Source organism: Asterias rubens, chromosome 1 (genome assembly GCF_902459465.1).
Source record: "Asterias rubens chromosome 1, eAstRub1.3, whole genome shotgun sequence".
Lineage (NCBI taxonomy): Eukaryota > Metazoa > Echinodermata > Asteroidea > Forcipulatida > Asteriidae > Asterias > Asterias rubens.
The window spans coordinates 3,182,441-3,196,368 of NC_047062.1; the positions used below are offsets into that span (position 1 = coordinate 3,182,441).

The 13,928-nt window shown below is 37.2% G+C and overlaps 1 protein-coding gene across 9 annotated transcripts in view; it reads right to left on the bottom strand.

The window, feature by feature from the left end:
* Positions 1-1,549: 1,549 nt before the first annotated feature.
* LOC117301078 (MAP/microtubule affinity-regulating kinase 3-like) overlaps positions 1,550-13,928 on the bottom strand; it is a 40,471-nt gene continuing 28,092 nt past the window's right edge. For 7 of the 9 annotated variants that reach the window (XM_033785024.1, XM_033785009.1, XM_033784993.1 and 4 more), the window contains 4 exons: positions 12,872-13,117; positions 10,640-10,717; positions 8,824-8,841; positions 1,550-7,340 (listed from right to left, as the gene is read on the bottom strand). In XM_033785024.1, coding sequence (XP_033640915.1) covers positions 6,995-7,340; positions 8,824-8,841; positions 10,640-10,717; positions 12,872-13,117 — 688 coding nt within the window. In that variant the 3' untranslated portion in view covers positions 1,550-6,994. The remainder of the gene's footprint in view (positions 7,341-8,823; positions 8,842-10,639; positions 10,718-12,871; positions 13,118-13,928) is intronic. The other 2 variants (XM_033784970.1, XM_033785001.1) reach the window with 2 other exon arrangements.

The window sequence follows — 13,928 nt, forward strand, 5'->3', positions numbered from 1 at the left end:
GTATAGCCCTCAATCCACTGGTATTCATGTGGACAGCCTAAATGTAACAGCCTAAATGTTGAACCCCATCAACATGACGTAAACCTTCACAAGGCACTGAATTTCATAATTCGAGCAGAACTCAGAATGCCTGTCACAAAAATAATTACCGCTTTGCAATGCATGTCGGGTGAAGATGAAGCGATATATAAAAACTGTGCGCTACTAGATGATGATTAGTTGGTATGACAACCAGCAATCATCGATGGAGATGTTGCTGAGTACTGAATCCATCAAAATCCGGCAGCACAAGGGAATAAGTCTTGGGTAGTTAGGGGTTCAAATGTCACTCATAGCTCATACAATCAAAAAAATGAAATTAAACAAAATCAAATCAAGTCCCAGTTTGCTTTATCGCACTTTATTTTGGTCAGTTTACATTTTGAGTAATTTATATCATGTCGACTCAACAATTGTGAATTTGAAAAAAATAAAAAATAAAACTGGGTCCCATTCATTAGGATGTTTCTCCGACATGGCAGGGTAAAAAACCAGAATCTTCACCTTTCATCGCTGTAGCCTGGTTTCATCCAAGAATGCTATACAATGTACAAGTCACACAATAGCTGAATTAATTGTAAGTGGCCACTACAGGCTAGTCTTTAAAAATAATACTTCAAATAAAAATCAAGGTAATGATCCAATGGTATTTACAGTGATGAAAAAAGCACATGGATCCTCATCAAGCCTGTGTCATGCAAACATGTTACCTGCTTAAAACCTAATATTAAGCATCTCCGAATGATACTCATCTTATCAGTACTAACAACAATTTTTACCAACATACCCTTCCACATATCCATTTCATTACAGATCCCTTGCATTGGCCGCAGTCATCAAGGTCAACCATTGGAAACAAGTACATGACACGCACAACTCTCAGCCAATGATACGTCTCCATTGACCTCATTGAGAGCCGTTTTGGTCTTGTGACATCAGATGAAAGGGATCTATTGAATCATTAATACTGCATTGCGTAACCAGTCAGTGTATAGAAATACGTTTTGACTGAACCAAAACCAACTCAAATCTAAATTTGCTACCTGCAATATCCAAGTGACTTTTTTTTTTTTTAAACAGACAATGGACTCTAGAAACCTCAGTGACTTTCCGCTCAATACACAAAAAGGTTATTGATTAAATACAAATATTCTTACATCTTGTTTATTCACAAATGGTAAGGGACAAAAAAATGATGGCGCTTAAAAAAAATTAATAAACAATAAACACATCTCTGCTTTTTTATGTTAGTAACATTTTACATTCATGCAAAAATAGAACACCAGCAAAAACCCTTGGAAGTTAACACAAATTAAAACATTTCCATTCTGTCCACTTCATATCATTTGGGATTCCACTATAACATGGGGGCCACCAATAACTGTCTGAGATATTTATGAATGAGGTATTTATGAATGGGAATCAAAGTGTGTTGAATCGGTTTTCAACTAGTGGTTTAAACCTGCCGAGGCCTGGTTCTTGATAATTTACCTTGACTTCATCTGGGTAAAATTATCAAGAACCAGGCCTCTTTGGGATTAAACCACTAGTTGAAAACCTCTTCACCACACATTGATTCCCTTACTAAAACATATTGTTTTGGGGTGGTCCTATACTACAAAAACAAATTACTTCTTTCTTATGAGAAAGGAGAGTTGCAGACCTGACACAATGACAAAATTACTCTTACTCGACACAAGAGGGCGCTACAATGGTTTGTCACTACTACATGCAAGGTTGCACTGTTTGCTCTTTTTTTGTCAGCACTTAATTTTTCTCTTAGAAATATAGAAAATTAACTAAAATTAAAGTGCCTTTTTTGTAAATGAATAATTTGATAAAATGTTTTGATTTTATTTTCTCAAACTGTTCTTTTAAAAACAGACAACTCATATCAGTAATTATTCCCAATGCATTTCATTATTAATGAATTAAAAAAATAAGGGTCTCGTAGTTCACAGATTAAAAAAAAAAGCCAAACAATCGAGGGAAAAGACAAATGAGATGTCATGGGCCTAATTAGACATTCCCTCACACGGAAAGTTTTGTTTTCCCCAAAAAAACAAAATCTTTTGAACCCTGGTAGAATTTTGTTATTAGTGGCTTAGACCCTTAAAATAGCTCACAACAGGCATGCAACATGAATTGAGAAACTTTCAAACTTAAGTTTAGAAAGCACTGGGGCCGCTATGTTTTTTATTTCTCAGGTCATAAGGTTTTACTCCAATTGTGTTGCTACTCAAAACTTAATTGATTTTAAATTTCTCTTCAATAATGGTTTCACCATCATACACCAACAAATTGAACAAACTCACTGCATTTTTCATACCACATGAGGGCGCTTTCAACATCAAATTCAACCAATTTGTTTTACTTAATCTGCATCATATAACTTTGGTTCACACACCCTCACTAGGTCAAAAATACTGCAAAATGGTATTTAAAAGGAATCAGTGTAGTCTTTAAAATGTCCGCAAAATGTTTTAAATTTGTTGTCTACTTACAATATCAAAACAACATTGTAATTTGTTTAGTAAGCTTTAAAGAAAGCTAGCCGGAACTGGATACTTCTTAACTACATCCCTTGACCCAAATACAACAGAGGTCAGCAACAGGTCAAAGGTCATTTGTGTAGTCTCATTACAAGGCTGTTTTCGAATTGGCAGCTATAGCTAGGGCTACAGCTAGATTTCTGCGTCATCGAGTGTTGAGGTATGGGACACCCTTAGCAATAGCCGTAGCTGTAGACCCCAATTTGGATGCAGCCAAAGCATCATGAGTATTGAGTATATATTAAGAAGGGTCTCAAGTAAAAAATATCGGATTGGTCTCTTTACAAGTCAATACATTTAATCTGCATGAGTTCAAGTAGGCCTACATGCACAGTTTGTGACTTTACACTGCTATGATATTAAAATATCATCTCATTTGTAGTTTTTTACTTTGTATTTGAAAGTCGTTTTGGTTAAAGGAAGACAATGTTGAATTCACAGCACAATCAGATTCACTATTTGAAGTTGTGCCAAACTTTTATATATATATTCACTGCATTAGTGTCAAATTAATAATGCGCTTAATCAGAACAGTACACAAAGGAGCCAATTTCGAAGAGCTGCTTGAAGACGATTTTGTGTTTTTTAACTTCTTAGCTTGATAACCTTCTATTCCAGGGCTTACTGTTAACAAATGAACGAGATAAATTTTCAAAATCAACTTGCCAGCAGCTGCCTATTTTACTTGCCAACTGACTTGCCATTAAGCAAATTTATCTGCAACAGTAACCAGGGCCCAATTTCATAGTGCTGCTTAAGGGTAAGCAAATCTGCGCGCTTACTGTAGCAGAAACATTTACTATAAGTCTTAGCATATTTCACAAGTTAGCAGAAAAATTGGGCGGCCAAATTGCGTGTTTACCGTGGATTTGCGCTATGAATTTGGGCCCTGAACAAAGTGCTTGCTGTTAAGCTGCTACTTGAAATAAGGCCCTAGTCATGCACAGTTACAGCAATGGCCTCCAAGTCTGAAAATATTGCTAGGACTCCAAGGTCAAGGGTGTGTTTTCGCAGTTATAACCAATAACTATTTGGGTTGAATTGGCCATTGCCTGGCTAATCACTAGCAAAAGACCGAAATAGTAATATTGGTCACAGCCGTTAAAACGGTCCCCTGTTATCTGGGTTTCAATACAACAGGCACTAGACCATTCTGTGATCCAACTGCAACCTCCATTATCAAACCATGCCTAAATTGACAGCTTTCAATCTGGCTATGGCTATATCACTGTGGCTATGGCTAGCTCACTGTGACCCCCTCTTATATACTTTAACATTGCCATTAGCAACTCGCTTCCATAGCCACAGCCAAAGTCACTCCAATCAGACACAATCTACATAAAATGAAAATGGTGGCACCATACCCAGTTTTGTGATCGTTATTTAATAAGAAGCAATACAGAAATTGACTTTTATGCAAAATGACCAAAACAAAGTGCTTTTTACCTTTTAATGTTTCATTGTTCTATACAGTATGTATACACTGATGGCAGGAGGGATATACCAGCCCAAAAAAAACCCAAAGATACACAGAAAACAAGAAATACGTGGCACAAAAACCTATCAGGAAGTAAGGGCAAAAACTGGGAACATCTAAACTTAAAAAAACAATCCCATCTCAACACTGCCAATGGATTTACGTTTTTTTAAATATTTTCACCAACATTGCAAGAAGTTTTTGCTCGCTTTCTGCGTCACGAAACTACGACAATTGTGAAATGAAACTGGCTGCTGATGCTACGACTGCTGCTCCAAAAAAAAAACACAAAAAGAAAATAGGGATTTTTTGTTTTCTTAACACACAAAAAACAAGGTTTTTGTTTGTATTTACTTTGTACAAAAAAATGTACATTACATTAAGTTATCCAACTTTTTAAAGTCACAAGACAATTTTCCATTGTTTCTCACTGAAATTCTCACATTTTTTTCACACACACTCACACACTCGCTCAAACAACTGTCTTGCTTTTAATTTTGTTAATTATTATCTACCGACTAAAAATTAATCAGTTCCATGCTGCCTTTGACCATTGTTTTTTTTTTCTTCTTAATGTTATTTTTACATCCACATTTAATAATAATACTTAAATTATTCTCATTGTTTCTACAGACCTATAATTGAGCTTCCTCAATGAAATGTGTACAAGCTACAAACATGTCAGAAGTCACTGTTATTTGTGTATAAATGCCAACAATGGAAGATACCATGGTAACATATTTATGTCTCCAGTACAAAAACAACAACAACAAAATCAAATAAGAAAAAAATTAATAATAGAGATAATAAAAACGATCAATAATAAATGGATTCCCTTGAAATTCAGCCGCTGAATACCACAATTCTGGCCGATTAAAAAAAAAAAAATCAAACTTCTTTTTACCGAGAAAAATTAATACTATTTTCAATCTTGTGTGAGCTTCAAGATTCAAGTTCAAATTGCCAGATGGACAATTTGGTTTTCATCAAATGCAATATGCTTCCTGACCGACTGTTTCTAGCAAAGAAAGAAAGAGGGGCATTTTAAAAATTTGACATTTTCATATCAAATTGCTACCGACACAGGGAAAACAAAACAAAACAAAACACACACAAAGATGTTTTTTGTGGTGAATTTAAACTTCACTTCTACTCAAACAGAACGATGTGGTGCAGCCACATATTCTGTTTCGATTGGGCAAACACTTTAGGTGAATAAATTACACAAAATGATAATTTTGGAAAAAGATCTGCTGCAATGAAAACGGTTTTCTGATGAAGTGATTCAAATGTTACACTGTACAAATGCCACTTTCACGGCCGACATCCCTCATGTTTAAAGTAATAAAAAAAATAGAACAAGAATATAAAAAAAGAAAGCAAATACATGACTGTTAGTGATGACAAAAAAACCAACAACAAAAATAACTGAACATTTTTACACAGAGATTCTGTACATAATTTCATACACTAGGGCTAGATTCTGAGACCGCCAGATACAGATTAAAATCTAAGGTGTATGACACAATGTCTCCAAGATCAGATATCGCAGGGCGGACAAACTGAAAAGACCAGAAAAACACCAGGGAGTCTGAAGTTTAAAGAAAAATCCAATTCCACTGTCCTTTTTCTATTCAAATTCCAAACTGTCAGCCACAAATTGAAACAGAATGGAAGAGATGGGAGAGTGTTTTCAAATACGGAACAAAAAACTACATGAATATCTAAAACTCAACCCACTCGACCCCCCCAAAAAAAATAAAATCGTCTACTTGTTTTGATGTTCAGAGTTCTCTTCAGTTGATGTTGACCCAGTGCCTCAAAACTTTGTGTAATCTCAAAATATTTAATTTGGTAATTGCACAATATTAAATTTCATAAAACAGGGAATTAAAAAACAACAATGAATTTTGAGACATTGGAGGGGAAAATATTGTTTGAGTTGACTTTTGATCCAATGCTTGTTTTATTTTCTATTGGGGCGGGGGGTCTGTTTTGTTATTCAAATTCTCAAATTCCAATTTGTCCCGTTGTTTACCAACCAACTACTTTGACAATCACTTACAGGGGGAAGGTTCAGAGGTTTAAACCTGCCACCCGACATCAATTCTTATTTGTTTATTACTTCATTTGCAAACCAGTACCACAGCACACAACCATGCTTGACACGACCCACAATACAGACCATCTGGTACCTTGACCTTCATTCATAGACAATGTGTGGTAGAGAAGACAAGGAAGCTGAATAAAATAGACAGTGGAAGCAAGCATCATACATGCCAACTTCCAATACTAGAAACGCGAGTGAAAATGTCCTATGGTGGATACCTCCGACACAAAGGAACGTTCCTCATTCAAATTAGTCATTTTACTTTGGATAACATGGAACCTTTCTCAAACCTCGTCTTGGGCTCTGTCTCAGGCTTGTGCTGAGCGCGCTGCATACGCAGTGGAAATGCAGCTCTGTCTTCAGGCGTATACTTGTTTGGAGCAGCGTGTTCTTTGCACGCGGTGTTAGTATCGAACATCAAACGGCACATGGAGCCAGAGCCCAAGCCGGGATTTGAGAAATTCTGGTGTGAACTGAAAATCAAAGCAACACACTGAAATAAATCGTAAATCATCCCAACTATTTTACACTACCCTCAAGTCATCTCCCAGTTGAAGTGATATTTTGGGATGAAATAAATAGCTTCCCAAGGTAGGAATGTCCCACATTGAAGACGCCTATCCTACTGTTGTTAAAAACAAAATTATAATAATAGTAAGCATCAAATTGTTAGGTTTTTTTTTTAAAAAGCTCTGACACTCTCATAGAGTTTGTCAAAGTGTTGTCTTAAGTTACTCCAGCTAATCCTAGTCTTATAAACAGAAAAAGGGAAAATAAAAACTAAACCTAAAAAAAAAAAAAAATGCAGTTGACTATTCACAAGCACAGTTCATTTGAGATTTTGGAGGCAATGTTTTTGAAGGCCATGGATGAACCAGAGATACGTTTGAAGCGGACACCGTTGAGCGACAGCCGCGGCAGTTTGCACACCTCCATCTCCCACTGAATCAGGTTGTCCCCGCGTCCGTCACCGTGGACGCAGAACAACAAGTAGCGTTCCCGCTGCTCAAAATCAACAGAGTTGCCCTCCAGGACACGTCGGATCTCGCCCATGATGGAGTCGGGATCCTTGGAGCTGGTCGTCTTCATGCTGAACGTAAAGCGAAGGGAACGAGGCTTGATCGGGTCCTCTCGATTCGGGTCTCGCTCTGTGATTGAACGACTGTTGAAAATAATACAAAAAGTACTGATTTATTATCTTTATTATTAGTACATACCATATACTTTTTACTATACATCAATGTGTTACAAACACCAAACAATACTAAACTATTAAAAATAAAACATTTGAATCTGTCTTATTCTATTTCTTACTTCAACAACAAATTTACATTACAAAAGAGGTGCTGTGAGAGAAATATGAAAAATGTCACAAAATATCAAATGTAACATACAAAATAATGACATAGAGTAAGAAATGGCTGGTACACCCCTTAAGAAAGTTGATACCAGCTACATAAAACATTATATGGCCAATGACAATGAAGTGTGGTTACCAGCTACATAACACATAATATGGCCATTGACAATGAAAGTAGGAACCAGTTACATAATACATCATAGGCCAGTGACAGTGAAAGTGGGTACCAGCTGTATAATGTATCAAACGACAACAGGCCTGTATTTTTTGTTGCTGAAAGGGCAAGGGCACCAAGGCATTCTCTCCTTGGTAAAGGGGCACCCTATGTGGAGATTGTAAATTTCTACTGTAGCATTTCAAGGGCACCAAGGTAATGACCAGGGGGCAGGCTTGGACCCAGGCTCGGAGGCAATTACCTCGGTTGCCTCCATGAAGTATCAGGCCTTTTAAAAGCAAAGGGGAGTGAGACCCAAAAGTTAGATTTACTCAAATCAGCTGGTTTTTCGAGGACCCCCCCAAATTAAAAAAAAAAATATCAAATTCATTATAGAATGTGTAGTTGGTGTTAGGTCAACTCTGTGAAAGACACATATATCAAGAATTACACAAACTACCGTTAAATAAATGCGAGAGCTTCACACTATATATCACTGAATGATGCAGTTGAAAACATGCAGTTGGGGTTTGGTCACACCATGTTAAACGAAACCATGCAATGTAGAAAAACTTGAGAGTCCACAACACCAGTCTTACTTGGTTTTAGACTTAAGTATGCACATATTTTTAAACCTTTCTGTTAAACATTGACTAAATATGTAACTTTTCCCATTGATTTTGCAAATGGCATTCACCTTTGATGATCCCATACATGGCCCCCATACTACCATATGCACTGAATGTTTGTGGTTAACATTCAAAAGTATTGCTCCAAGTAAATTTTTAATTAACACAGAGAGAACAAAAAACACACACACAAGGATTCTTGGAAAGAAATCCGAGAAACTGTTGTTCCGACTTGCATTATTACGAAAGTGTAAACAATTACTTTCACGTCGAGTAACAAACAAAACACAACCCTTCAAAGATTCAAAACTTTTCACAAAATAAATTTGAAAAAAAATAAAAAAATAGATGAGAGATCACGGTGACAAATACGTAAATTCAGAATGTTAAACACGACAACAAAGACGCCGAGAGCTAAATGGCGGGAAAATATGTGAGGATTACGAATAACAACATGAATTATCAGTAGTGATGAAGCACAGTGATGGTTGATGTCTTTTACCTTGACAAATTGCCAGCACTGATGATGTCAAATAACATCACATCCAGAATGGCAAAGTAAGGAAAACACACACATTTAATACACGTATAAAAGTCTCTAGATTTCTGAATATAGAATTAAGTTTAGACGACGCTGAAGTTAAAATGGTTGATGATTTTGTAATGTTCACCAAGTGTGTTAAAATAACAATCATCTTGCCTCACGGAGACTGACTGATGAATACGCTGTTAAGCATGTTACAAACTGTCATCTCAAAAACAGCTTTTTTTTTATTGGGCACAAGCCGTAGAAATGCGCGTTAAAAAATAAAAAAGTTTTTTTTTATCCCCGTGTTTTCTCTGTCTTAGTTTTGCAAAGAGGAACAAAATTGTATTTTTGATGATGAATTGAAACAAACATCTGCTAAAACTTGCCCGTTGTCTGCTGATACAAATGGCCATGAGTGCTCGTCGTGATTTCATTTCTTGGTTTTTGAGCCTTGATTATCAGTGTCAACATCAGCCCAGTATATGAGTAGATCTCATGATATTTAACTGGACATTAAAACTTGATAGGCTCAAGCAAAAAAAATGGTTCAATCCAGAGCTGTCAACGTTTGCATCTTGCAAATCAGGGAGATTGTGTGCAGCAATCGGAAAGATATTTAGAATTACACTCAAAAAGTCCACATAACCAGGGAGATTTTCAAACTTGTTCATCAGAACATGGAAAGACAGGTCTTGAACTTTGCTCTCGAAGGGGCACGTCAATTTCCCTCTCGAAGGGGCACATCAATTTCCCTCTCGAAGGGGCACATCAATTTCCCTCTCGAAGGGGCACGTCAATTTCCCTCTCGAAGGGGCACGTCAATTTCCCTCTCGAAGGGGCACGTCAATTTCCCTCCAGTAAGGGGCACCTCTAGGAGGACAATTTAAATTTATACAGGAAACTTGCACATTTTAGGGCACAAAAGCAAAAGCACAGGGCACCACGGCAAATGCTATGGGTGCTGTGGGCTATTTCGAGGCCTGGAAAGAGTGTGTTATTTTCTTGGAAGTGTCCACAGAATCAGAAAAAAAATATATTGCTTAAGCACGAAAATAGCTTGCTTATTTTAAACATGTTACAGGCAAAAATTTCATGTCGTATACATTACTTGTGACTGGTATTTAGCTGTTGTTTACTTAGCATAACAATTGAGTGGAGTCTTGGCAGGTAATCTTATTTTACTAAGCAAGGATTTTCTTGCTTAAGCAAAATTGAGTGTTTAAGCAGCTCTATAAAATTGGGCCAAGGTAGAGTTGGCAGCCCTGTCAATGACAATGCTGGATTAATATACACTTAGGAAGAATTTTTATTATTTGATCAGTAATTAAAATATAGCTTATATTTGGTGTTACCGTTTGTTACATGAGGCTGAAGTAGAAGCAGTTTATTAACCGAGCGAAGCAGAGTACATGGGTCAGAATGATTAATTATGAAAGTCAGTCCCACGGACCTAACAACGCAAACGTCACCAACTGATGAATAATCATCATATTGCCTCATGAATATTCAAAGAATAATCCTCAGATCACCTGATGAATATTCAAAGAATAATCATCAGATTACCTGATGAATATTCAAAGAATAATAATCATAACACCCGATGATCATTCAAAGCCTGATTGGTGACATTGCTAACACGAAGGCATAATCATCATATCGCCGGATCAATATTCAAAGAATAATCATCATATCGCATCATGAATATTCAAAGCCTGACTGGTGACGTTGCTGACATTAAAAAAATAAAAAAATAATAACAATTGATGTATTGAATGTTTTATGTCTTTACCTGACGCCAGGAGCCCTGGACTTTGGCGGTAGTTCCTGGGGAAAATCTACTCCAAACTCCCCGGAGTTAGTAGGCACCCTGTATGAGAAAGAAACCCCGCCATAGCCAACGGTACAATTACTACGCAAACAAAGTCAAACAAGGGGGTTGGGACAAACATACACAACCTAAATGTCTATAAACTCCCCCAAAATAGTTCAGAAGTTTCGTTCAATCCACTGAATATTCAAGAGTGGATTGGACAAAAAGACTATAGTCAAAGATTTTTCATTTTTATTTTTTTGTGGCATCATTTCCTGATGACTGCTTGTTTATGGGTTATAATGTTAGAATGTCATCATTAAAATTAGTAAGGAGTTAATCATGGGTTAGAAGTGGGTTATTATGGCGTGTGGTTCACAAGGAGGGGTGAAAATGCAGCACTACATGACAATGTATCAGGTTTAAGACTACAAATGTCCGGATGACAATGGGGTCAGAAACATTTCAACACCTTCTTCAAGGACCTTGAGGACTTTTTGAAGGCTCTAGACACTAACTAGTAATCACTCAAAGTAACCTTGGTCAGTGGTTTGATCCACACTCCACACAGTATTAATTTCAAACCAATATCAAACCTCAAAACAATGAATTAACAGAGATTGTTTGTATTTGAAATCCCCTCAAATAAAAATAATATTACTAATAATATTAGCAGAAAGGGAGTAGGGGAGATGCTGGGTTTGTGTGTATATGGATGTTGTGAAAAGTAAAAGTAAAACTAAGTCATGAGCCAGTGCCTGCTGTGCAGTATGGACACGTTATTATTGATGAAGGGATTCCATATTATTGAATAAAAAAATACGGCTTGTCGTAAACAAGTGGTCAAGTGCACTGGACTCAAGCTCTGGTGTTTCTGATCAGCAGAGTGTGGGTTCGAGTCCCGGTCTTGACACTGTGTCCTTAGGCAAGACACTTGACCATTAGTGCTTCGGATGGGATGTCAAGCTCAAGGTCCAGTGTGTTATGCAATGCACAAAACTTAGTGCACTACTTGTTAAAAGAAGGGGTTAAGCCCTGATGTTTCCTGGTATGATTGGCTACAGATTGCAACACAGCACCTTGTAACCCGTTACATGGTGCTATGTAAATAAATGGTCTTTTATTTCAAACATAGCTTCACATACCTTGTAAAAAAAAACAATGAGCGCTTTGAGACACCCTCGGGTGTGACAAAGTGCTTTATAATAACTGTGTACTCCTATTATTATTAATTATTATTTTTTAGTGTTATTATTATTATTATTATTACAATTAAAATATCAACTTGACATGAAGGTGTTATATGTTGCATGGGATACTGGAACATTTTTGAATGGTTTGTATGGTGACTCAAAAGAAGAAGTTCTTTTTTCCATTGGAGAGTAAGAGTAGGGATATTTTTGGTAGACTAACTTTTTCAAACTGAGATGGTAAAGTAGGCATATTTAATATATTGTATCAAAAGTAGGACGAGCTTTATTGACCTGTAACCTTTGTTTGCAAAAGGAGTGACCTTGTACATGTACATTCCATAGCCTTTCTGGCAGGCAATACTGTATCATATCAGTAGTGCTACATGTTTGTGTCATCATTTCCACATAAATTCAAGAGTTAGAAAATAAAACAGCCGAGCTAGTTTTAAAATGTGCCCCTTTCTTCATATTAAAAGTTTATATAAACAGATCTGATCTTCATGAAATTTGTTCTTCCATTGAGTGTGTACAAATCATGCCTGCAGGAAGTCAAGGCTCTGTGGCTCTTTTGTAAACATGTGTAGTCTTCACATGTTTCATGGTCTATAACAACTAGATATTTTAGTCCCCCCTTCCCCAGCTAGAATACTTTGATGTTATCAGGTTAGAGCAATTAAGGCAGCAGTTAGGTATTCCAAAAGCGTATTACCACCAGAGAGGAGATTTACCATATACGCTGTTTGACCAGTTTGAGGCAAGGTCTAGGAATCACTGACGTCACATGATTTGCAAAATTAGCAGCAATTTCATAACACAAGATTTGAACTAAAATGCAATTGCGAAATCAAGTGCTGGGTAGTTTGCAAATGAAATGGCTATGTACATGGGTTTTTATTTTCCCCCAGAACCTTTTGAAAAGAAATTTCAAAAGAATACAACCAAACTGCAAAAATGCCAGCGAACAGACGAGACAGATAGAGCGAAAAATCAAGTAAGAAATGATCTCAGTGCCACCAACCTCCTTTGAAACTTCGAGGACAGCTTTCCAAAGAATGACATGGAGTTCCTATTCCTCTCCATACTATCCTGCATGCCCGGCGACGCGTTGGGCCCGTTGAACATCGGGTGCCTCCTCACCTGACCCCCGTGGAAGGTGTTTCGGTTGACGGCACCCCGAGGGAACCTTATGTGGCCACCGGTACCCGTGTTGGTGCCACCGACAGCGGGTGACGGGAGGAAGGGTAATCTATTGCCTGGTGCCGTGCTGAGAAACAGAAACACGATTGGAAAAAACCCAAAATGATCAACTGAAAATTATTCACGGAAAACAATATTCTGTTTTAAGTGATTGTTGCAGTTATGGACGTCACTTCACAAAATTATTCAGTGGGCCAAATTTTAACAAGGTGCTCAGCAAAAAACTGGAAGATAAACATTGCAATCTAAATGAAAGCAACCCCAGTTTCACAGAGCTGCTTAAGCAATTTTTAGCAAAAAAGAGAAGGATAGCAGTCTCAAGTGGCATTTGACATAGTATTTTGGCCGGTTACCCTTTTCTTGTAACAATAATTTTGTTGTGCTTAGCTACCTTTTGTGCTTAAGCAGCTCCATGAAGTTTGGCCCTGCCACTTTTGACTGGACCCAGAATATGCATTTATTTTTCCTGAAATCTGAGTCTATAGAGCATCTATAGGTCATGTGAATAGATGGATTGCACACAGCTTCATCGACTGCCATATTTTATGATAAACAGTGGCAAAGTGCACACAACTCTCGGCCAATGATAGCCTTTAACACGTGCACGTTTCAGTAAAGATGGTGGTCAATGACGCCATTTGAATCCATCTATAGCTACAATAGTTTTGCTCAGTGTCTTATTCCACAACAGTCTGTCTTCATCAGTCTTTTAATACACGAAGTATTGGAACAATGCTTTAAACATAATTAGCGCACCATGCAATTTGGCCAAAAATAAAGGATAATAGTTATGGCAAAGAAGACGGAGAAACAGAGTTGAGAGTAGTAGGCTAGGAGAAGAATGCAGGAGTAGGAACATTTAGGAAAGTTGTACAGGA